The 27,737-nt window shown below is 29.7% G+C and overlaps 1 protein-coding gene across 1 annotated transcript in view; it reads left to right on the forward strand.

Annotated features, from left to right (window-relative positions):
• Positions 1–15,598: 15,598 nt before the first annotated feature.
• The window catches only part of MS3_00010452 (uncharacterized protein), a gene marked incomplete at both ends in the record, with an annotated part of 34,061 nt that continues 21,922 nt past the window's right edge, over positions 15,599–27,737 (forward strand). The window contains 2 exons of the mRNA XM_051218816.1: positions 15,599–15,663; positions 19,869–20,074. Of these exons, the coding sequence (XP_051072118.1) occupies positions 15,599–15,663; positions 19,869–20,074 (271 nt within the window). The remainder of the gene's footprint in view (positions 15,664–19,868; positions 20,075–27,737) is intronic.

Consider the following 27,737-nt stretch of genomic DNA (forward strand, 5'->3'; position numbering starts at 1 on the left):
TCATACAGTAACTTCTTCATTCCAAATAGATATAACCAGAATAGATTGTCAATTAATAATGTAGCCCACATCCATGTAATGAGTAAATTAAGCGAATCTCATTCCCATTTATTCCCTATATTGGGAATTAATTTTCCATGGTACAATATTAACATGATAGTAAACGAATAACTGAGATGTAGATAAATAAAGTTGACAATAGATCCCGACACTTACTCCTACTTTGCACCTTAACCTAACAAGTTGAATAATAAAAAAAACATAATATACTTAATGTAAATGTTGTATATTTTACAGACAACAATCGATTATCCTCATATAGATTTATTTTTTAAAGATCCTCTAACACCGCGAATACGGAAAAAAATTAGTTTATAATTTATTACTGTTTTTTTTTAGTTTATTTTACCCCCAACTAAGTAACTTATTAACAATAAACAGCTTGACCAAACAATTATAATAATATTCTTTATTACCTTTATGTGTAATCATACAAGCGAACATAAAAGAGAAAATATACTTGTTTCATAATAAGTAGGATCTTTCAATCTTTCCTAATATCTTGATGAGCCACTATATTTGATATAATAGTAAGAATAAGAATAAGAAATACTGAAAATAAATACCCTTTGTTTTCATTTGACCGGAAATTTCACATATGAAACATCTAACTCTCATCAACAGTATGTATTCAATGGTAATTATGATAATCGTTTCAACAACAACAAAAAATTGTGATATTTACAATTCGTTCATTCAGTATAGTTTGGAATTATTTAACTGTGTTGCTGATAGATTTGTAGGAAAAGATAATTACCCATAGTTCAACCCATGCATTCAATTCACACCGATATAAACAAGTTAGGTCATTATGTGGTTCATTTCTTAATATAACTTTAGAATGTATGCGTTTTATGGTATGTAGCGGACAAATGGCAGAGATATTAGATCATTAGGAGTGATCGATAAATGATCCTGAACGTAATTTTTGTGCTACTTAGTACTTATTAGCAAGTCGTATCTGTAATCTTAGGGAATATGGTGTTCTTTGTACGATTTAAATGAATATCATCCAGCTTCATAGTTTGAAACCTTAGTACTGAGTTATTCGGATCTCGACAGACCTACTGTATGACCTAAAGATTTACAAATGATTGACTACTTAGAAATGGTTAGTTTTTATTATTCGCTTATTCCTTCATTGCTGAAATAACGATTGTCCATCACCTACCAACATCTAATATCCAAACACAGTGGACGAGATATAGTCATTTAGATTAGCGGCTATAATGTAATCTGAGTGAACTAATTCAACCACAAATGATGGTTCAAATAAACATGACACTGTTCACTACTTTATTTGTCAGTTAAATGTAGATAGCGGAAATAGTTCTTTTCATTAAATATGATGAATGAAGATTATATGAGCCAGATTACATATAGTATTACGATTACTTCACTTAAAGTTTGTAATCAGTTTGCTATAAATGTGAACTGTCATGTCAGGTGAGATTTTATAATAGTACTGTTGTTCTGGTTTATTTTTAGTTGATCTCTAAAATGTGGCAAAGATTTGTTGTTCACTGAGAGAACTAAGCCGATTTTTTTATTTTTTGATCTGAACAATTTATAACCATGAAACACTGAACATTTTTCTAAAAAAATCCAACAAACTTAAATACACTCTAACTTGTTTTGTTACCTACTTGTTAACAATGATTTGCTTATAAGCAAATATAGATAGTGGCTAGCAGTAAAATTTAGGACGCGCGTTCCGTCCTATTTGGGACTCATCAGCTGGATATACATGCATTCAATAATTGGTTTTCACCCCGAGACTCGAATCCAGTATCATTCTCTCCAAACGCAATCACTTTATTCACTTAGCTACTGATCAATTGCAATCCTACACAACAATGGAAAGATACAAGTAAACAATCCCAAGTGAATGATTTGCTTAATTTCTTTCTTTTTTTTCTTTTAACTGATAGAATTCTATGAAAAATTAACAAATTAAGTCATTTTTAATAAATATTCATAAGAAACAAAGCGTTCCAACTATAATATCTAATGAAATTGAATATAGATTGAATATATTGAGTGGGGAAATAGATTTCTATTTCCGCCATGTTATGTTGTTACTTATTACAAAGATAGATTGTAAATATCCATATCAGGCTTTTCTACCAGAAATAATATTCATTTAACATTACTGTAAAATATCAGGAAACATATTTTACTTTCTTTTGTTTTTACAAGTGTTGGATTTATATAACAGGTTAATTCAAATAGAATAAAATTGCTTAAGATACAATTGTTTTTTTGTTAATATCTAGGATTTATGGTTGAAATCACGAAATGATTGATGTTAGACCACCATTGAAAACCTGGGAACACTTGACGGCCATTTTGTCCGACTGTGAGACTCCTCAGCATATGTGTATCCACGATCCTACTAGCGGGATTTATATAAATTACCGACGTATCAAGAACATCTATTCATATATATTTTATTCTCTGTTATTTGTAATAAGTAGTAAAAAATTAACTTGATTTATTCTTATAAGGCTATTATAATCAAAATATTACCCATTTGATTACCACTTACAAAGAATCATAGATATTAAAGATATAATTCATTGCAAAAAAGAAACTATCATTTGTCAATGATATTTTCATGTGTCAGTTATCAAAACAGTCATTTCTATTACCACAGTTATTATTAAAAAAAGAATATTTTCTATCACGCTGAAATGTAATAAACACCACACTTTTTTATTTTTTACAGTTAAAAGGTGTCCTAAGAATTACCCATAAGATTTTTGGAGTAAGTACTAAGTATCGAAAACGCACTGTCGATATATCTAACTCATAATGTGGTGTATGCTACCGATGTCGACAGATATAAGTAGTATGTATCATCAATCGAAAGTAAAATGCCTGGCGGCAGATGGCTAAGAAGATCAAAGAAGAGACAATGAGAACAAAGACTAATCGGTGTGGAAATTAAGGAATAATTAAGTCTGAGACGATTGATTGATATTTTGTAAATGAAGTATTTACTGTATGGTTCTCAGATTGTAGTAAGATATTCTGTAATTTTGTATTCAAATACATTCGGTTGTCCCCACATTTGTCTTCCGTCACTACATCTAGATCTTAGACTTTCCAACTTGTATATTTCTTTATATATAGAGTAGGGGAATGTCTGACAATCACAGATGAACTTAAATAAAAGTCACTAGCAAAAGAAATATTATTTTCAGTGGTAAAGCAATTAGATTGAAGGGTGAATGTTGTGGATTTCTGTTGATTTATATACGTAAATTGAACTGCTATTAGATAAATTTGCTGTATCTAAAATAACAGTAGAGTAAAATGGTACCATGTTTATGATTATTAATATCAAAGTAACAATACGTTTCCTTTCGTCACCTGACGATAACACTATGAGTAGAAATTTATGCCAACGAACCAAGCCTTGGTGATTTAATATGGTTTATAGACGAAGTTTAAAAAAGTATTTACAAACTGTCTTTTGTATTTCTATTAAGAGAGGTCACACAAGAAGCTGTGCCTTCAGATTTGTTATCACTGAAACATATTTTTATATATAGATTGTAAAGTTAAAATGAATAACAGTAAAGCAACAATTGTTTATCTTGTCAAAATGCCCACTTTCTAAACAGATTTATTTGATGTTACGTTGATTTTAGCTTTTTTATCTGACACTGTGTGGAGTATAGGAAAAAAAACCATTCACCTTTCTTATGGGCTTGACTTCAATTTATGGACTATTTGTAAATAGAATATTAATCATCATACACTAGTTACTTTTATTCTCTAAATTCACAATATCCTGGTTATCTTGACACGTGAATCAGTCTTTTTTCTTTACATAACATCTAATATCAATCAGTATTAGTTACTGAAATAGTATTCTAATGAAAATATACGTTTCAAACATGAAACTTGGCTAATCCTAAATAAATAAACCTTTGATTTAGGTTACATACGGATATTATGTGCAGACTATCAGCTAATCAGGTGTTGAAAATGAATGAAAATTATTGGAAACGTTTGCATCAGAGTAACTTTATAAAATGTATTACGGTACTTCACAAAAGAATGGTTCTTTACATCAGTAGCTAGATCTGTCCTATTACTTAGTGGTTATCGCTTAAATAGTCCTTAAAAGGAATTTTGTTGTGATATTATATAAAGACAGAACTCAGGATATCTGAAGTAATTATTAATAGAAATGTTACTCTACAAAGGTAGTTTATAAATAATAAAGCTGTTTCATCTGTACACTTTTAGTTTTTAACTAACCGAATTTGAAAGAAAAAGAAACCTATGAGTTAGAAATGCATTCAATAGCTTCTGTAAATTCCTCCTTATTGTATAGGTACTTAAGGTATGAAATCTTAAAATAGTTAAAGAAAAACAATACTTTTTTAAAACATGATGTATTCTAAAATCTTTCAAAAATATCACTGTGTTTAGTAGTGCTCTGTAGGCATTTAGAGATAGTTTAATGAGTTTGCATCATGTAACAAACTGCATGAAATCACAACACGGTTAAGATGATTTCTTGAGAATTCATTTTGAATTTCAGAGTAGTTAACAATGAAATCCATAATGTATGCTTCATTTTATCTAAGACCAGCTAGTTGGATCGACATGTATTTAATGACTATTGGATTTTCTATTGAAAACCGGACCTAACAGATATCATTTAAAGTGCTAGAAAATTATCCATTAAATTAATGAGTCACTGATCAAAGTCGACTGACTTATAGGATTATAATTGAGGATGAAAATTAACCTTTCTAACTAGATATCAAGGAAATAGTTATTTACATGAAACACTTATTTTATGAATTATTTTCACTTTTCAGGTGTGAAGATTATCAGTTCTCTTGTAAATCGTTTCTTTTTGTTTTGACTGTAAATTTCTCATAACAATTCATGCTTATTAATAAAGTGACTTATAAAGACTGAATTATGCTAAAAGCTCTTCAATAATTTTTGCTTTTTTAAACGACCAGTTATTTTCACTAATTTAATTGTTATAAGCATAAACTGGAGTATGAAAGTATAGGGGAATTCTATACTCCTAGTAAATGTCTCATTAATGTTATTTATTTTAAGCTAGTTGGTTCAACAATAAAGCTTTAAGACTTCTAGGGAGTATTATTAAAGTTAAATTCTATTTCTAACAATTAACAATCAAAATGAATTGAGCTTTTAAAGTAACAGATAAATAGACTGATGAAGTACTGATACAATCAAGTGATAAATACATACAAAAAGCAGTTTACTGACATTAAGATATTTTGCATCTTTCTAGGTTGAGCTAACAATCATTAAATGTGGTTGACGGATCTTCATTGTGTCTACATAAACAGTGGTAATTTTCAAGTTTCTAGTAGAAAACGAAGAAGCTACAGTGAATAAATGAAAAAGGTTCTGTGAATACAATTACAACCTTTGTTTACGATTAATTTTTAAGGTTGATCCAGTCTTCGAAATTTCATTTATTTTTTGTTTCAGGTAGCTGTTAATGATTGTAAATATTTTTTTGTATATATGTACTGTTGTGTTAGTGTTTTTTTTTGTATTAAATTATCCTAAAACTTCACCACTTCTCTAATCCGTTCTCCTGTTGTCATTTTCAAATTCATTAACTAACTGATATTAATGTTTTACGGAGACCCTAATCTAATTTTATTTGGTTGAGAATTGACTACATTTATAACCGTCATTGTTGTTTGTTGTTTAACTTTTCATCAATCCGCGTCACTTAACTGTTGTGAACTACTGATATATGCACAATATCATTTTTATCCAACTATTACACTTAACTGTTATCTAGTTAGTCACGATAGCGTTTTTCTAGCGAGTTGGTTTTCTACGGGATGGGGTCGCTAACCGCATGCCCAACCCTCCTCCTTTATCCGGGCCTGGGACCGGCAGTAACCCCCGGAGGGACTCCAGGCGGAGTTAGTCACAATAATAAGTTTCAGATAATCCTTTTAGATATTACTCACTATTAGAATTTGATTAATTTTTATTTTAGACAATATTTCCAAATGGTATTGTTTATTTGTACATAGATTCTGGGATGAAGGTACATCCAGCTGACGAGTTCCAAATAGCACGAAACACTCGTCCTGGATTCTACTGCTCTAAAATAATTTATGAGATTTTAACATATATCATTTGATGTATAAAATTAATTTATCATTTGCATTCTACTATTGAAACTACATCCACTGTATCTGATCATATATCAGTTCAATTAATTATCGTCCAGACATAGAATCAAGAATTTTTTTCTGCTGTGATGTTAACATTAGGATGGTGGTTGGAGGTAGTCGACAGAAAACCCTGTACCCGGGTTCCGTGCTGTTTGGCACTCGTCAGTAAGGTGTACCTGTAACTTTAGGGAAATGGTGCTCCCTGACGGATTCGATCCCGTGTCACCCAGCTTCACAGTCAGTGATGTTATCAATGGGCTATCCGGGTCGCGACTAAACTCCTGTAGGACTGAAATGTACTCGCAATCACAAACTTAACATAGTGCACGCAATGTCGAGTCACTTAGACTAGTGGCCATATCATAACCTGGTAGATAGCATTCGATGTGCATCTAGAAGGACCTGACACACATGAAATTGATCATTACCCAGTGATCAATCAATTGTGGATGTTAACATTGTTTATTCATACAGGGAATACGTAAAGTACTTGAAATCTATATGATATTAAAATTTAGTCTGAGTGAATTTGTAAGTAGTTGAATCAGATGATTAATAATTATCTATTTTAAATCCTCGTTGATCCTTTTTAAATTTAGTATATTTTTCAACACAAAGGATGATTAGTTTCTGTTCTAATGAAACTATCCTGATAAGCAAAATTTTCGTCTGCTTAAAATATAAATGTACATACTTAGAAAGTTTCTTCTGTTATATTCAACACAAACAGTTTGAACATAATGATCAGTTGGGAAAAAGAATTCTATTTCGATACTTTGAATTCTGAACTAATACTAAGTCATTTATTCAATTTATATGTATAACTGTCAATATGTGGTTGTGGTTGAAGTCACGAACCAATTTATGTTGAATAACTATTGAATAATGAACGTCATATTTGTAAATTAAAACAAAAATTTACCATTTAGTAGTTCTTTATTAGAAATCAAATATTGTTCCTTGAAGGGATTTTATAAAATTCATTGTGTTATTCATGATTACGTGATGAGTTTTAGTTAACGAGGTATACAGGTGCTGTAATACTTAACATGCTTAAATAAAAACCTACGCATATATATACAATCATGCATATAGAATTCTATCACTCGAAAAAATCATTACAGATTAATATCTAAATGTCAATTAAGCGTAAGAAATACATTGTTACTGTCAATCAATGAAGTCTGATCCCTTCTGGGTTTTTTTTCGTTTTTTGTTTTTAATTTCAATAATTTGGCATAAAAATGAAGATGATTAGCCAAATCAAATAACATTTAGATCTAGATAGTTAGGTCTCATTTATTAAATTAGACGGTTTAGTTTAATATGACAGTAAAGGACAAACTGACAATTCATTTATGTATACATGAAATGATATATGGTATGCATATATATGGATATTAAGTTCGCGTGTGTCTAAAATTTTAAATGAACAAACTACTTTAATGACTGTCAGATTAAAGTTTCGCTAAAAGATTATATACGGAGAGAAAGAGAGAAAAAAGGAACATAAAAATAATCATACTATTTATAATAACTCAGTAATTTGCAGAAGTTTCTACACTATCTCTCTCTTTTGCATGTTTTGTGTTGTTTCAGATCAATCACAATATTCATTTAGAAACTTTTTAATCGAATAAACAAATCTAAAGATTAGTATTTATTTGACAGCATACTTCTAATTATTACCTGATTTATTTGACTTCATTAACTATTACTAAGAATGCTTAATTCATAAGTAATATTGATTACCTCATTCATGACAAATTGGATCTACACTCTGTTGAACAGCTGAGATAAAATATGATTAAATTAAGTTTAGTTAAAAATAGTATTTAATCTACTGTATAATTATGGCTACTAGCATTCTGTGATATATATGCAAGAGTTAAATTGATATTTGTTATCTAATCCAAGTATAATCGTAGTTACAGTTCTTAATATTCCTGAATATTTAGTTATTAAGGGATTTTAATTGAATGATTTACAAAAATAAGGAGTCTTAATTTTTATTACTTATTAGTGCCAACTATTTATCAGTAGTATATGAAACAATGTAATACTAATCCAGTTAATTTTATATGGAAGATGATTGTAACATAAAGTGAGTGGATCGTATAGTGATCTTACACAATGTTCATGTTCACCTAGAAAAACAGCATCTCTTACACACAGAGTCACAATGGTTCTCAGAAGACTTTTGAAAACATTTCAATCACAAGATATTAAGGTCTATGTTAAGTATAACTGTGAACTGTGAACCTTAAACAAGAACTGTTGATGCTCATGTAGTACATATGTCTAATTTCTAATAGTTATTTTACAATCACCTATCGTCAATTAAGACTAGGGACATGCAGAGTAAATACTAGTATATGTCTGTTAAAACATTTAGCAACAATCGCGTTCGAGAACAAGATCTTTTGGTTTCCAGTTTCGCCGGTCTGAACAATACTGACTTATATATATAGTGATTTGTTTTAGTATTTAATAGTTATTTTTGGTGTAATCAGACTGGACTCGGATAAAGTATTATTTCAATCGAAAAAACGTGCTATTTTGGAGTCATTTAAACAAAAGCAACTCAATATATATTAAATCAGAATACTATGTAAGATATGTTTCGTGAGAACATTTAAAGGAAATATTTATCTAGAAAAAGCAAATTTAAGAAAAATACCTGAATAAGTTTTACTGACTCTGACTGCACGTGCTCTTTCACAAGAAAATCTTTTCTATGTTTTTGTCATTACCGAAAAGAAAAGGTTAATAAATTAAATGATAACATTCGTGACTCGAATTTCACAATGCGGTCTTTTTTGCTTGTCCATAACTTAACTTCTGTGTGATTATTATATAAATAAAGGTGAGGGAGATAGTTTATTTCCAAACCCACAAACCTCTTAATATATCATTGATAGAATTCAGGAAGCATTTATACTCTCTATAATTATGGACATCGGTATTAACATGGTTGTCTGTCTACACGTATGCGAATAAGGCTATGACTATTACTTTATTCGAATTTAGAGTATGGGGGGTGATAAGACTGAAGACAGAATAGAGTGAATTCGAATGAATAGTTAGAACAGTAAGTTGTATCTTTCGAAAATTCTCTACTCCTCATCTCATATTTATCCACCTCTGCACTATTCATCCACATCTCATTATTTATTTCAGTCTCATTTTTATTTACTGGCAGAAATGAGATGATTGCGTGACAAGTATTCATCTTTCTACTAAGCATTTACTTGAGAAGAATACAGTGTGTTCGAGTTGCTTATTTATATTTTGTATTCAACTAAGCAAGTTATTTTGTTGATTCAAAAAAGGCAGAGTCATATTTTTTCATGGAATGTATTCAATGGTTTTCTATCTGTTTGCAAGTCTCCATGTGTTTTTGTGTGTGGATATATTTATATATTAAGAAAATTGAGATCATATTGAGGACAAGCAAACATTGAAACAGGAATCAATAAAATTGTATTGCAATTAATTATTTTATTCCCATATAAACTTGGGGAAATTTTCAGGTTAATAACGTCATTTTCACTAGTGTTTATGTTTGTTGTCATCTTTTGCAAAGTGAATAATCCATATTTTAAGATTATTATAACAAATAAATGATGTCAGAAAAGTATTTTATATAAATAATCTATTCCAGATAATGAAGTAATTATCTTAAACCCCTTGAATTTGAAGATATTTGATGTATGCCGGTTATATTTGGTCACCAGTTCTAGAATCGAAATCCATAATTAAATGGACACAAAAAAACTTAGAAATAGTAGTAGGTTAGATTACCCTCTGAATGAACAATTCAGCCCATATAAGAAATTGGAAATAATAATAAAGTTTGTGAACTACTTTTGTTATTAATCGCATATTTAGATTTGAATTTAAAAGTAAAGTGTTAAGTAGATAATCGGAATCATTTTCAGTTGGACAAACTTTTTTCCAAATAAAGCTAAGTATTTCATATTAATATTGTATACATCAATTTAATTTATATGAATATGACTAGTTTTATGCATGCATCGAAGACTTTAAAAATCTGAATGCATTATTTTCCTTACAACACCATAATACTTATAAAAACTGGATCGAAATCAGTTATCTAAAACTTATTGGGTAGTAATACTTTTTCTATTTATGTCAACTGGTGACTGAGGTTATTTTACATTCGACTATTCAACACATATTGACGGTTTTTTTCTGGTTAGCTATAGTCATTTCAAATAACGTTCAGAAATGACATAACATTTCAATTGATCAAACCTATCGAAAATCAGAACATATTTCTGATAGTGTATGTTCATCGATCTACATAGCAACTACCTGATTTACTAAGCTTTTTTTAAAGAATACTTATATATATTTATTTGGCTTGGGATAAGGTTATATTTTAATCCAAAATAATCGATAATGTCTAGTCAGCAACAGAATAATCTACGGTTCATTTATCATACACACGCACACATGTTTTTCTAGTCAACACATTTATATCAAATGTTGGTCACAAAACTGATTGGAAAGTGACAAAAGAACATGCATCAACTAGTAACACATAAAGCGTTTTGCATTATATACATATCACTTTATTGAATAAATGTTCATTGAATTTCAAGCCCTATCAGTAATCGTTGATAAAGAAAATATAATTATTATGGTATATCCTCTGAAAGTGTTGAAGTTTCTATCGATCAAGAACGTATTGACAATAGACTGTATAGTAAACAAACTCATTACAACAAGATAACAATTATTTCACTCACATTTAGGATATCATTAAAAGAATGAATGAAATATATGCTTTGTGTATACTAGAAAATAAATTGGTAAATCTTTTATTATAGTCTGTAACCTAATAATTTCACAAGCTAATAAAATATAATTTTAATTGTTGAGTTCGTGAGTCAATTGAAGCTAAACCACTATGGAAATTCTAGGAAGCACTGAACGGCCGTTTCGTCCTATTGTGCGGCGCCTCAGCAGTGCGTATCCACGATCTCACCTCGTGAGATAAATAAAATATATTTGTCACTAATAGTTACATTGTAGGACTATATACTGTTATCTGTAGGATTCACGTAATCATATCTCAAGAATTTAAACACAAGAATTTACGTCCACTTGTTTGTAAGTAAGACCTCATCAGTTATAAATTAATAAATGGTGCATTCAATAAAATAAAATGTGATTACAATTAAGTAATATTGAATTAAATGAACGGGTATATGTAGTTTTCTTAATAGTAAATTCTGTACTACCAATCATCTGACATCTAAACCAACATTTGCACAGTTATTATCCAGTTTATGTATTAATTACTGTTACTAAATGATATTCTTGAGTGTTTCCCTTAACGTAACCAATAATTACACATTTATTATATATTTTTCAACAATAAAAAATGAGTCTGAATAAATAATTACTTTGTTCAAGTTCCAGTGAAAACGTCAAACGGGAATCCAAGTATATCTAGCGTTTTAGACTCCTTAACTAGCCACTATCGAGAACGCTGTTTAAATATTTCTTTTTATACTGTCATGATTGAAGATACTCAGCAGTTAGAATTTGCAGCCACCTTCAATACAACAAATATAATAATCAGGAATAAAACTAACTTAAGTCTTCTATAATGAACATTTTAGTACCGATGCTATGATTTAATATGATCGATTATTATCATAAGTGTGTGAAATTTGTATAAAATAATCTTTTCATCTATATCTGAAGTTATTCGAAAGAAAAACTGTCCCAAACTACCGATAATTGAAAAACATGCCTTTTTTGCGACACACAATCAACTCTATTTATTTATTAACTTAAACACATAAACATTGATACAAGGAGGTACCAAATAGATATGCGCTACATAAATCATTCGATTCGTGTAAGGGCTGGGATACTGCCTGGGTGCCCAGACCGAAGCAGGTGGTTTTCTTAGAGGGTCACACCCCGAGCCTTTGACCTAAAGGTCTGATCCGAAAAACAGTGGAGCATCGTGAGGAGATGCAGTCACATGGTAGCCGGTGACCAACGATTGGTTCATACGCCACCTGTTCCCACAGGACACTGGAGCCCATGTGCGCCATTGGTTTGGAATCCGGTTAAAGCGCCGGGCATTTGCTTTTTGTCCTCTCATTTTCGTAAACAACACTCCCGCCACGAGAAGGCAGTGAGTAAGACTTCCCCGGCAGAGGCTGTATACGCGTGGCTGTGTAAGAGCATTTCGAGAGTGAGGGTGGGCTCACCCCACTCTCGACCATACAAAGGCATTTGTGGGAAATGAACTCAATTCAATTTAACCAAAACTTTCCAGCACTATTGAAATTTTAGAAGAAAAAAAATGAAATGAAGATAATTTTCAAGTTAACTGGGTTATGACTATAATTAATTTTTTTTAAAATAATATCTATTAAAAATCACGTTAGTTCAGTAATAAACGTAACCAAAGACTATCCTATTCAGTTATCTTTATCGGTATCCTCCATTCATTATTATTTATACGGAAACAGTATGAAAATTTAGCGTTGTTTCATCTTGAAAATAATTAAAATGAATGAATTAAATTTATTCACTCTAATGAACAAATAAAATAATATCTCTGTTGTAATAAATTCAGTTATTTTCAAGAAAACATAGTTACCTTTAATTATTCCATACAAAAATCATTTCTTGATTGGTTTTATACAATCATCACGTTCCACGAAACAATTGATAATGATTTCTTTTGTTTTCTTCAAGTGATGTGTGGATGTCCAAGTGGAAAATACAATTATCTTTTCTAAGATTTATGATATACTTTGTAAATAACAAAATAACTTCGTCAATAAGTGGAATGATCTCCATTAGTTACTGTCCTTAAACTATGATTATTTAGTTATATACTTCATATATTTTAAAAGTTATTTAGGTATTTTGCTTCTTTTAATTATGAATAGGACTTGTATATAAGATTTTTATTCTATAATAAGATTAAATTATTCTTTTGAGAAATTTAGTTATTCTACAAAAATTTATTTTATCAGAAGGGAGTTTTGTGGAGATTTTGGTAATTTTATAGTTGAATTCACGAGTTAAATAAAGCAAGACCACCATGGAAAACCTGGAAGCACTGAACAAACGTTTCGTCCTAGTATGCTATTCCTCAGCAAAGTGCATCCATCGTTGGATGCCGGCTCAGTAGTCTAGAAGTTAAGGGCTTGCGTGAGAGATTGGTAGGCCCTGGGTTCAAATCCTGAAAGAGGATCGTGGATGCGCACTGCCTATGAATCTCGTACTAGGATAAAAAGGCCATCCAGTGCTTCCAGGTTTTCAATGGTGGTCCAGCGTCAATTGACTCATGGATTCAACTATAAAAAGATTATTTGTTATTTAAAACCTTGATAAGTTAAAACTGAGGATTATAATTCGAGTATGTGTGTTATGTTAAAACCTTTATTAGAAAATGCGAATTTAATAAGATCCATTTAAATGAGGTTTTTGTTCTCAATAATAAAAACAATAATAAGTATTAATACCAAGGATGGATTTGATACTTTCAAATATCTGAAGACCTGACTTATGTTCAGTTGCGTAATGTCAGAACGTCAAGTTTCTACAGCTTGAGATATCAAGAAATATTATTATTTCATTATTAAAAATGTTTTTATTCAATGAGATTTTAAATTGTCAGTTCTGTTTACAAATCTCGTATGTCGCAAAATATTATACATAAATTTTTCACGCTGATCAACTTTTGATTCGAGAATTATGCTTTACATACATCGATCTGTGTATATTGTCACAACTCTAACTAATATTCGCTTGTTCCCTGATATCATTCAATAAGCTTGAATTTAAGAACATACAAAAGTTTGCACTTGCGTAAATATAATGAGGTACAATTATGAAATACAGAACAAGGGCTTCAAATGTTTACTTGACAGATACTTATATTCTTCATTCAGTAAACTTTATTTTATTTTCATTCATATTTCCGTCTTTACTTGACCTTTAAAATATCAATGATAACTTGTCAGGCAAATAAGACTACGATGTATAATATATTCGATCAGCCTATTTCATTGATGTTACTTTCAGCTTTAGACGATAGATTCATCATTCGGTGAACCACTTAGTGTATGGCGAATTAAAAATGCAAATAACTGTTTGAGATTTATACATCAGTGAGCACCGCGTTTTATTCGCACATTATTATTCAAGTATTGTATAAGATAAGTCTGAATTAAATACTCTAAGTATTGAATGATATTAACATTTAAGACATTCATTTAAGTCTTTAAAATGTATTCAAATGACTAGTGTTTTAAAAAAAATTCATCAGTCTAACCCAGTGATTCTTTTGTTATCATGTATTCTACCAACTTGACTATGTGAGAAGTAAGATACGTCCATTTGCAATAAAACTCAATACAACTTAAATCTAAAATGTAATAGATTACATTATTATAAATCTCTCAATATATTCAGTTTTACTATATAGGATGAAAATTGGCTAATTTCTGTATTCAACATAAGACTTGTTCATAGTGATGAACAACATTATGATCTTGTTAAGTTATTGGTTTGTGATAACACTTGTGATTGAATAAATAATCTTTTTTAGTATTTCAGTTGTTTCCAAGATCAACATTTTGATTTTTTCAATCACCATTTTAGATATAATAATGAAAATATTGTAGACATTAAACATAAAAATGTATAAAGAGAACTGAAAAACAGATTTCAGTTACAAATTATTCATAATCCTAGTCAACACTTATGATATTGAAGAGAATTAATACGGGACAAACTTTTTTAAGGTGAAGAACCTAGAAAGGAATGGTAGGTAGGTCAGTAAAATTAAAGTCTACTGTTTTCTTTCCTTACACACCCTCTTGTAAATTCTCTTACCATTTATCCTAAATTTATTCATCTATTTAATTTTCAACCAATCGGAATCCATATATTTGTTTTCTTCCGTATACCAGAAACGGGACTCAATTGTTCTGACCAATGAAAGTTCAGAACTGATTCCTTCATCAAATTAATAACTAGATACATATTTTTTAAGCAAGAAACATTGATGAAAATCAATATAACTTGAGATTATCTTTGTTGCTATTACTATTAATAATATTACTGCTATCAATACTACTATTATTTCTACTTTCAATTAAGATAAGTGGACTATCAGGAGATAATACTGGGAAAATAATTTTGACAAGTATTTTCAACAATCAATTCCAAAGAAAAAACATTGGTTTTGCAATTAAAACCTCTTCACAAGGAATTTTATATACTGTACTATTAACACATATACATATAAATTTGATCAATCTTCAGACATGGTTGATGACTGGGTTATTAAAACTATGTATGCGACAAAACGGCGCAGAAAAAATCCTAAAAGGTTAGTAGATAGCATAACACTTTTTTTAGAGACCAATAACCTCTTGGGTCTACATCTAGTATGCGTTTTATTTTAGTGACTGACTTTGTAAACATGCAATATCAATATCCTTTATGGAATAATTATTTATTTAGCATGTTATTGCATGTACAAGGGTTCTATTCGTTTATATATATATCCGTAATCATGGTTAATAAACTGTATAAAACTTAAGCTACTCGAATTCGTTTGAAGATACCAATTTATAATTTGTCAGTGAAATTCTTTCTAGTGCATATCAATAGATGATATTGAAATGATATCGTGTCGATTCAAGATGTGATCAAAACGTAAGGAGACTTTACTTTTAACTTAATGTAGCAACGTTTTTTAACAAGACAAACCAATAAATGCCCTTATGAATCAACATACAAATAACTCAATACTAGCTAACATAAACTATAGATGAAAGGAAGGAATGAATCATTGAACTTAATAAGCAAAAAATACATGGTGTATCTAATGTGGTTGTTTAAAAAAACTTGGTGAATGATTCTTACTTTCTCAGTATTTATTGATATGCGGGGAAATTCTACAAAGAGATTCTGATCATTTATATAATCTTAAATTTGTCTTCTAAAAAAGGGACATAATTACTAGTTAGCGAGTTATGCTCGAGTGCTTCTATACTAAACGTCAATTATCACAATTTAAAACTAAAAAAAATTCTGAAAAGAAGTTACATGTAGTCAAGTCATAAATTTTTAGATGACAAGCTCTCTTTTCAAAACAAATATATTAATAAGTTTATATACACCGATTAGAACGATCGAAAAACATCATTCACTGTGTTTTCACTGTATAAGATTTTTTCTATTGAGATCATGAACTTATCAATGCCAAAACTTTGTTGAAAACCTGGAAGCAATGGACGACCGTTTCGTCTTGGTGTGCGGCTCTTCAGCAATGCTCATTCCATACTTGGGACTCGAAACCAGGAACTTTAGTTTCATGCGTGAATGCTTAACCTCTAGACCACCATTTGATATGATATTGACTAAAAAATTTCTACATGTCATAGAATATATATATTTAATTTTAAGAAAAAATCTGGATTATTTGATCAACATAATTTTATGTTACAGACTTGAGCAAATGAAGAATAGTGTCAAACTTTAATACTAATTACTACTAGTTTCAAATCTAGTTGATATATCGTTTTTAATAGCATGAATAGAAGAAATCATAGGTACCTCACTGACCATATGTTGACTTTTGTCAATTTTTACTAAATAGATCTAGGAATTTTCTATGCTATTATTAACTAAGACGATACTAATAATCATTTTTATCTTCATAGTTCATACTATTTGAATGTGATGGAATTCAGAAATATGTAAATTACTAAGCAAAGATGGATAGTGACTAGCAGTGGAATCCATGACGCACGATTCGTTCTATCTGGGAATCGCCAGTCGGATGTACCTACATCTCAGTTGATATTCACTCCAGGATTCGAACTGAGTACCATTCTCTTCAAGTGCCATCACGTTATCCACTTAGCTACTGAGTTCTGATAGCCACTTGCTTGTGTAATGAGTTGAAGTTTAAATTCATTTTGTATAGTTTTTCTGAATCTGCTCAATGATATTAAGTACTGCAATTGATCAGTCTCTTATTGGTATATGTGCATCCTGTGTGCATTACCTCGATAATGCCTTAATTACCAAATAGGACAGAACGCGCTTTCTGAATTCCACTATTAACCATCATCCATCTTTGCTTATAATGTTTGTGAATTAAGGCAATATCGAAGCACACTGTACAGAATACACATATGCCAATAAGTGATTGATCAATTGCAGTTCTAAACTTCAATGGGAAGATTCAGACAAACAATACAAAATGTATGTAAATTACTGTTAGGCTAATGGATTAGAATAAAATTAATAATATTTAACGTTTATTTTCACTGTTAACATTATTAACTCTTTAGTATAAGTTTGTCGCTTAAAATTTCAAGAAAGTACATTTCCATAATTTTAAGTGATCAATAGTTTGTTTTCACGTAAAATATTACAATGTTATTATCAATATTGTTTTAAATATAAGATATTTACTACTAGGTTAACCACTGAAAAGGACTATCAGGAAGCAAATGATTATCTTAAAGATATTTTACAGAGAATCCCTAAATATTATTATATCAATACTATTTTGTAGGTAAATCCTAGTGTGCTTTAAGTGTCAGAGAATATTCATCATTCATTTATTAAGATAATGTGCTACAACTGAAGCCATTAAAAAGAAAACTCTATGATAATTTAAATTTAATTACCGTAACTTTTATTCAATATTTCATTTAATATTGTGAATACAGTGAAAATGAAACAGAATACAGAATATAAGAGAAAGTAAATTAGTAAACAGATGGTTACTTCTCTCCTATAGATCATATCTACTGAAAGAATCGCAAGTGAACTCATCTACACACACACACACTCTCTCTCTCTCTCCCATATACCTGTCTATCCAAATACATTCATACATTTTATTAATTTATATTCCGTGTATCCCTGTGTTTGTTTTATCATTGACTTTCTTTCAAATAAACCAACTAACTACACACAGTCAAGCATTCACTCACTTCTACGTTTGTCTATGGATTGACAGGGGTAGTGAAAATACACTTCTACCAAAATCCTTCTTTCAAAATCCAATTTCTCATAGACTCGAATGATTAGTATATTAGTATATTATGAATGAATAAGAAATCTGTTCCGCCCAAAACAAAACTACAATACAAGTTCACCAATGCTAACACAGTTGAGTCAAATTCTGTAAAACAGTATAAACTGGAAATGGAAAATAGGATAAAGCACGCGACAGATGGATGTCATACAAATATGAAATCTGATTTCAAGATATTATCGATATAATAAGATGATAGTATTCATCAGTAGTGTGAGTAACGTCATGGTGAATTCTGTTATTCAGTGTAGTGATAAAGATTACTGTCAATACATGAGTTTTAGAGTTGGATGTATACTCGTATAACTCAATAAGATATTAATATATTACTTTTAAAAGAAATTCACTTGAATGAATATACATTTTAAAAAATTGGAATAATAAAGAATATTACATGATTAGAACCCAGTTAATTCTGGTATAGCCTCTTAGAAACCAAGTGCAGATTAATTAATATTCATATAAACATTTTAATTCTCGTTGTTTGAAAATAATGCAGTAGAGAAGTAATTTCAATGGAAATAAATGAATATGTACAATGTATGTATCAGAGCATCATATAGAATGAAATTTGAGTTGTTTGTTGAACTCTACATAATTGATTCTAGTTGATCTTCAGCTTTATAGAAGTTTATAATATGCTGGATTTTACTGTGTTATTCATCTTTAACGAATGTGTTATTTCTTATTATTGATATTCTTAGTATAACTACTTCTTTTTAGAATATTTTAACATTAACAATGAGACTTTTAAATAAGATTTACATTCCATTTAGTTTCAGCTATAATTAAGATCGTGTTTCAGCGTAAACTAATTTTAATTAGTTAGTTCTGGTGAGAAGCCGTATCTAGTGAATTTCAACCGGGTCTGTTGTGAGATAGTAATTCACTGATGACAATAATGGAGAGTGGCGCATTTCCGTGGATTGGTTGAAGTTAAACATTAAAACCGTTGGATGCTGGTTCAGTGGTTTAGAAATTAAGCGCTCGCGAGCGAGACTGATGGGTCCTGGTGGGATCGTGGAGTCACACTCCTGGGGAGTCCCATACTGGGACTTTCAGGTTTCCGATAAATCATGAATGCAACTCTTAAGTGTTCTTATCTCTGGTGTTTAGATTTCATTTTTAATGTTCTGAATAATAAGTTTTTCGTACTATTAGATTTATCCCCATGGCTTTTGGTACTATACAGTTTCGTTGAAACTGAGTGAATGAACTATTACAACATTCAGTTGTGTAAAAATCTAAAATAGAATTAAATTCTCTTTTCATAAGTACATAACAAATTCTGATTATATGTATGATTATAACTTTGAGAAGATTGTATTTTGGAAGTTATACTGTAGAATATGCCCAAATAAACTCCTTTAAGTTATTTACATTACATTGAAAAATTATATATCTTGTTTGTTTGCATTCTTTCATTATATTTCAGTTTAACTGATTGTTCTCTTCTTTCTTTTAACTGCATCTAGTAATAAACCAACATGTTCAGCCGTAATTCAACCAGATCATAATGTGAAATCTAATCCAAGCAAAAGGCATCGTGAACGTTTAAATTCAGAATTAGAACATTTAGCAAGTCTATTACCATTTGAACAAAATGTTATTGTGAAATTGGATAAATTATCTATTCTACGATTGGCCGTCTCTTATCTTCGTATTAAGTGTTACTTTCATGGTAAGTATCCTTCATATACTTTCCTTTCTTTCACTTTATTTTTAACACAGTATTTGAAGTTGATGTTTTGTCATGGGTTTTCATAACTTCACAAAGATAATATGACTATACATTTTATGAGGTAGTTCTGATTCCATAGATCAAATTGTACAATAATAATGTTTCATTCAGTTTTATATGTTTTATTGATGTATATTAACGTTGCTTAATTTCAAATTACTGTTGCCAATGAATTTAGCAAAGTGGTGCTAAACTTATATTCTGTGTTATTTTAATACTTTTCCTGTGAACTTAGATATAAACTATAACTTGATTATATAACCCGTTGATACAGAAAATTTTAAAATGAAGTAAAATTTATCACATTTTGCACAAAATTCCTATACCATTTATCAGTTATCATGGATCTAAAAATGAAACTTTTTTGAGGATAAAATATTCACAAAATATAAATTACATTTGTTTTCCTTTATTTTATTACATAACAATATAATGACAAGAATAAATCTTTTGAAATACATCCAGGTTTCAATATTTGAAGTCATGAGTCAAATGAAGATAGACCACCATGGAAAACCTGGAAGCACTTGACGGCCACCTCGTCCTAGTGCGTGACTCCTCAACAGTGTTCATCTACGACCCTGTCTCGCGGGACTCGATCCCCTACTGATACCAATCATCATATGATCTCTAGTGACGGTCTCCAAGAGGTGATTCCTGCTGTCTTAATGAGAAGTCGTAACCAATGGAGTTCAACCGGGTCAGTTGTGAGATAGTAACCCACTGATGACAATGGTGGATGTGTCGCTCAATTTGGTGGATTGGTTGAAATTAGATATTAACACCGTTGGATGCCGGTGTGTTGCTGTATTGGTTAAGCGCTCACGTGCGAGACTAGTAGGTCGTGGGTTCGAATTCCGCGAGGCTGGGTCGTGGATGCACACTACTGAGGAGTCCCGTAGTAAAACAAAACGATCATCCAGTAATCTCAGGTTTTCCATGGTAGTCTAGCTTCAATTGACTCATGATCTCAACTATTGAAATTACTACAATCTCCACAAAATCCCCTTCTGATATATCCAGGTTTTTAAAAAAATTATTCACTGTTCTCATTCCTCATTTCTTTCTTATTACTGGTTAGGCCTCTTCTGATGTATCACATTGAATTTACGCAATCTTCAACTAACCTTTTAATATAGTATACTTATTTATTTATGGTTGAATGAATAAATCAGTGATTTAACAGAAACAATTAATCTGTATGTGGTTTATAAGTATAGTTTAAATTATTTATTGCAATATATCTCTTGATTATTATGAATGAAATCTCTTACTTAAAAACTAAATTTTTAAGAGATATAAACAACATATAAACAGATCATTCTTTAAAGCTTAGTTCATATCCATGTAAAAAGAAGATTAATTTCTACATACTTTCTTTGGATAGAATCTGTGCTAAATAAATCAAGTGGATATAAGCGTGAAAAATATTGATACATAGATTTCTTTCTTTTCTTTATATATATATATATATATATATATATATATATATATATATATATAGAGAGAGAGAGAGAGAGAGAGAGAGGGACTTCTCACTTATCCAGCAATTATTCAATATATTAGTTACGTCGTTCGGTGCAGTTTGTTTTCAGTAGTTTATTTTCTTTCGAATGATAAGTCAATTTATTGTAGATGTTAATCCTTAAACATAACTATGATAAAAAAAACAAATTATGATTTAATTTATATTGGATAATAACAATTTACCTGTTGATAAATAACACCTATATTTCTTGAATAATTTAGTATTATCATGTTTCCACTAGTAACTAGATTCAAGATGGATTTCCTGGATTTCTAGTGAGAAACTGTGATTAGTGGACTCCAATCCTTGTTGGGTGTGGGACTGTCATCCACCTCAAAAAATGGATGAAGGGTTGCGTAAGATTATGAATCGAGTGAAGTTAGTTATTAAGAACCTTAGATGCCGGCTCACTGGTTTAGAAGTTAAGCGTTCACGCATGAGACCGAAGGTTTTGGGTTCGAGTCTCATGATGAGGACTGCGGATGAGCGCTGCTGGGGAATTTCATACTAGGACGAAACGACCGTTCGGTGCTTCCAGGTTCTTGATGTTGGTCTAGTTTAGATCGATTCACGGTATCAAATATCCCTCATTTGATATATTAGTATTAATTAAACGATTTCTGAAGTTTATATTTGCAATCTAAAAATTCTCATCGATAGATTTTCATTTATTTTATTGATAATTAATTGACAACTATGACTATCCATAACATTAAATGTGATGAGAATAGAAAGTGACTAAATAATTATTGAGATTTTCCTATTAAATTCATTTCTAAGGTGAAATTACATTGATGTTTACTCGAATAGGGAAACAGTGAAGTATTTGGAACATCTCGCCTTAAAACAGTTGACATTTTGAAAAGGTATATATGTATATATATATACTGGTGATGAGTTTATTTTTACTTCGATACCTACTATCGTCAATGACTTAGATATAAATATTGATATCATTACCAAATATACGTTTGAAGAGAATAATTTTCTAATTGAAAGATATTTTTTACAAATGGGAATGATATGTATGAATATATCACACATATATGTATATCATTTCACGCTACCATAACTTGTCACTACCAAGTATTCATTATTGGGGAATTCCAATTATTGAGTTCTTTATATGGGATGGGGTCACTAACCCTATGCACAACCCTCTTCCTATATCTAAGCTAAAGGCTGGCAGTTTCGCCAGAAATATTCCTGACGGATATTCTTTTAATATTTCCTATGTTCATAATTTATAACTTTCGGTTAAAATTGTAAATTTCTGAATTTTATTATTTTATTAAAACATACAATTAATCAATTTCGAGAGCGAGCGAGCGAGCGAAAGAGAATTATACATTCAAACAACCAGATGTTCTATGACAGTTTACTCCGATACCAATGTGTTAAATATCTAGTTAAGAAGAAGTTTATATTTGAAGAAAAGTTTACGAATATTATTTAAAATACCTTTTCTCTGTAAAGATATTTCTAGAATAAGAAAAAAAAAAGAAGAAAGTCCATTAATGCACTTTGACAAGGAGAAAGTCAATGGAATTTTTGAAGTCTACAAAATAATGTTAACATAATTGAGTCATTTATTTTTCTTTTAATAGTATAACGTACACTACAAAAAAGGCATGATGTGAAATTGAGGATTTTTCTGGGAAAAAATTAACTAAAATAATGTTTCAGTAAAATTGTAAACGAGTATCAAATGACTCATATTTCTCTCTCCCTTTCTCTCTCTCTTACACTCACTCACTCACTCACTCTCTCTCTCTCTCTCTATATATATATATATATATATATCGGCTTATTTCTATGTTTTGAAAGGAAAATGTTTATTTATTAATATTACCACTATTGTTAGTAATAATATGACTTTCAGTGTTCATTGCCTTAAATGTTAAGTATTTATATCAGGTATACTGCCAAGGAGTAAAAGTGTACTCTCCTATTTAGAAAAATAAACATAAAAATATATATAGATAAATATATTTACTATATTCTTGTTTGAATATACAGACAAAAGTTATACACTCAATAAATCTGTTATCGAAAGTCAAGTAAAGTAGCATAAAAATAATGATTTATTAAGTGTCATTTCCTCCTTGAATTCATTTAATACCTTCACATGTCTACATATTTGCCAAAATAGCCAGTATATATTAAAGTAATAGAAGATAATAACTACATTTTATGCTTTTTTTACATGGAGTATTGATATTTAAACATCAGTTAATTATTATCAAGCATGTTTTCATTGACTTAATTGTAGACAATTGCTAATAAAATAGTAATTGTGGTGTAAGCTTACGAATATTTCGACTATATTATAATTTACATTAAGGGGAGACATTAATTAGACATTTTAAAACGAGGGGTCAAGGAACAGCTTTTTGACTCCAGTATGGAACACTCCAACATTTCAAATTTATCACCCCATTGTAAGTTGAATCCAGGAGCTTAAAATCTCATGATGAGAGCTTAAACTTTAGATCATTGTAACACTTAAAAATTCCCAAAACAAGTTAACAACAACGCCAAAAATTTATTGAGACATAGTCGTTGATTTTAAATAACCAACTTCTGTCTGATCATATCCTATTATTTGACTAAAAAGTATCATTGCATAAGCTATTTCAATAACTTTCATTAACAGAGAATTATTAACTATTAAAATTTATTTCTGTAAAGGATTCTTAGTTATAAGTATATTCCTTCTAGAACGACACTAACTTTTTGAGTAATTTGGTCAGTAATTTATTACTATTTAAAGGTCATATTTACATAATCTCACTCAATATCATAATATTAGACTATAAAATTAAAACCATGATATTTGTCAAATGTAAGTTTTATCCATATATTGTTACTAATTAAAAAAAGTTCTTTTCATCAATTAATAAATCACCAAGAACCCAATAATTCTGATATCACACAAATGAAACTAGTTTTTTGCTAATTAAAAAAGTATTTTCAATAGTTGACACCATGAGTTAATTGAAGTTAGACCACCATGGAAAACCTGAAATCACTGCTGGATGAGCCCTGCTGAGAAGTTCCACAATAGGACGAAACGGCGGTACATTGCTTCCATGGTGATCAAACTTCAACTGACTCATGATCTCAACTATTAAAATTACTATAATATCCGTAAAATACCTAATACTAATACTATTTGTACTTACAATTATTATCTCTTCCATGATTATCCCTTTTAACACTTTGGTTGATAATATGGATTTCCTTAAATCTAAATATACGAATAAATAAAAGATTCTATAGTTAAACTTATCTTTTTATCAATATTTTGTTTGTTTTTACGAACTTTAATACATATCACATTGTTACTTACCGACTTATAAAGTAACTAGTATTCATCAGAAGTTCTTTTCTAGAAAATATATTAAAACAAATGTGAGTAATGTATCTATACAAAAAAAATCAACCATAGGACTCATTTTTTAATGACCGTTTTTACTCATTATGCTCTGAACACAAGTCCTGTTTATGAAATATGCCTGTAAACAGTCTTGTATTATCTGAAAAGAGCAATATGCCTTGAGGAAACTGAGACAGTTATTCATTGTTGTAAAATTATATGCAAAATATAATTGTGTTTCATTAAACAGAACGAATATATTTAGCCTGCAGGCGTATAAATCCCCCCCAAAAAAAAACCCAGACACTGTTATCAATACATTTGTTATACTATTAACTTCCGTTTCCTTTTTTTTCCTTTTCCTAGTTGTCTATTACTTTTCTTATTTCCTCTAATTCTACACACACTCACACCATCATATAATTACACACATACACACACATCAACTGTTACATCATGACAACATATGAATTACAATCATTTCTGGTAAATGAACTAGTCTTTAACATAGAACAGAAATAGAGCAATATATCATGTAGGTATGATAATATTTTAACTATTTTTTTTAATTTTAATAGTAGCATATTAACAACAGAAAGCATTTTTTGTATAAGAATAATAATATTGTTATCCATTAAGTAAACCCTAAATCTGTTAATACGCTTTTTAAAAAATAAACAATGTTAATCATTTTAAACATGATATACGAAGACTCATAATGTTTTCATTGAATAAATATTCATAATAAAATAAACATAATAGATTTTTATACTGAAAAAAAATCTCAGAATTAGTAACTAACTTATTTGTTTCCTAAAATAAAGGACACATGGATATATACTCTAGAATAAAAACCTCTAATGGATTCATTCAATAACCATAGCTACATCATAATGAACATAAAAAAGGATAAATGTAAATAAAATTGATGTTTTTGAGGTTTAATGCGTGCTTTTTTTACGCATGTAATGGACAAATATGATTGCGTTTGCGATATAAAGTAAACTACTCTTTTCTAAAAGTCAATATCGTAGTTGCTTAAGAAACCTGTTTGGTATTACACAACAGTTTCCAGTATGTATTCTTTTATTCAGATATAAGAAAAAGCTAGAAACGAATATTTTATCTTGAAAATTAGCTAAGAGTGTACTAAATTTGTTATTAAAACATATAACTTCACTATTGACTAGATTTAAAAATGGAAATTTTAAGGTTCTGACGGGATACTGTAATTCATGGATTTGATCAAGTATTGATGAAGATTTATCTGCATCATAAATTGACTGAAGTGGGAAATATGAGAAAGTGCATCCTATTTCAATTTTCCAACTGATATTTCATTATTTAGGAGATTGAAATATTTTGGATACTATTCTATTCGTTCTCAATCAACATTAAGAAATACTAAATTCTAACAAAATATTTGTTTACATTTAGCTTGTCTTTCAAGTGTTTATCAGTTTCGATTGCGATAAGTCTCTTCAAATTACCTAATACAACAAGGTATTTATTGCTTTAATTCATTATATCTCATCATCCTTGAATTCTCAGTTGACAAACCATCATTATTTAAAAGCAGTGATGACTGGCGATTAGTAATTAAATCAAGAACGCACATTTCATCCCATTTAAGACTTGTCAGTTAGATGTACCTGCATCTTAGAGTTGATGTACATTCCGAAGGTCGAACCCAGTACTATACGCTTCAAATTTTCATTGCGTTATCCACAGGATGTATATATGACAATAAGAGACTGATCAATTGGAATCTTAATTGTCAATGAGAAGATTCAAACAACCAATACAAAAAAAAGAAATATGTATCAGTGTTTAATATCAAAATGGTTAACTTTGAAAACATTTATGAATAGTTTATATTCCAAAAACAAAAAGCAGGTCATATTCTTATAAGAAAACTTTTCAATAACTATCAGAATAATGTATCTATTAAATACTGAAAATAATATAACCTATAATTTATAATAATGTTTTTATAGGGAAAATATTTACCCCCAACCATGTAATTTATTAAAATGTAAACAGCATGATTGAAATATTGTTATAAATGTTTCTCTCTATTTTCACGCATACACATAAAACGTAATATAAATATAAGAATAATTGTGAAATTTTATGAAAATTACACTGCCTATATATACGTATCTTGATTATTTATTTACTTTTCTATATTGATGGGTTACTAATTTGGGAATAATACTGAAAATTATCATATTCCGTGTGAAAATTTTTTGGTCAAATGAAAACGAGGGTTATTTTAATTTGTTTGTTTGTTTTGTTTGTCTTTCAACAGGACACATTAAAAGCCAATTATTATAATCGTTTTTTGTTTACAAATAGTTCAAATAATCTGTCCAGTTATTGTCGTCTAATACTTGTTATGTGTTAAGCTTGAATAAATAGGATAATCTGACATGGTTCATTTTTTCTTAATACTAGAGATGGAAAAATAAAATAAGGATAGAAGAAAAATCAGATGTGATTGAAGTGTGAATTTACTTAAATAATGTTGAGTGGATTTTTTTTGGGGGGGAATTTCATTCCGTTTTATTCGATTTAAATACATTTGAATCTCATGAGGCGGGATCATGGAGGCGCACTGCTGAGGAGTCCCATACTAGAACGAAATGGCCGTTCAGTTCTTCCAGGTTTTCAAAGGTGGTCTAGCTTCAATCTAC

This window comes from Schistosoma haematobium, chromosome ZW, assembly GCF_000699445.3.
Source record: "Schistosoma haematobium chromosome ZW, whole genome shotgun sequence".
NCBI classification, from domain to species: Eukaryota; Metazoa; Platyhelminthes; class Trematoda; order Strigeidida; family Schistosomatidae; genus Schistosoma; species Schistosoma haematobium.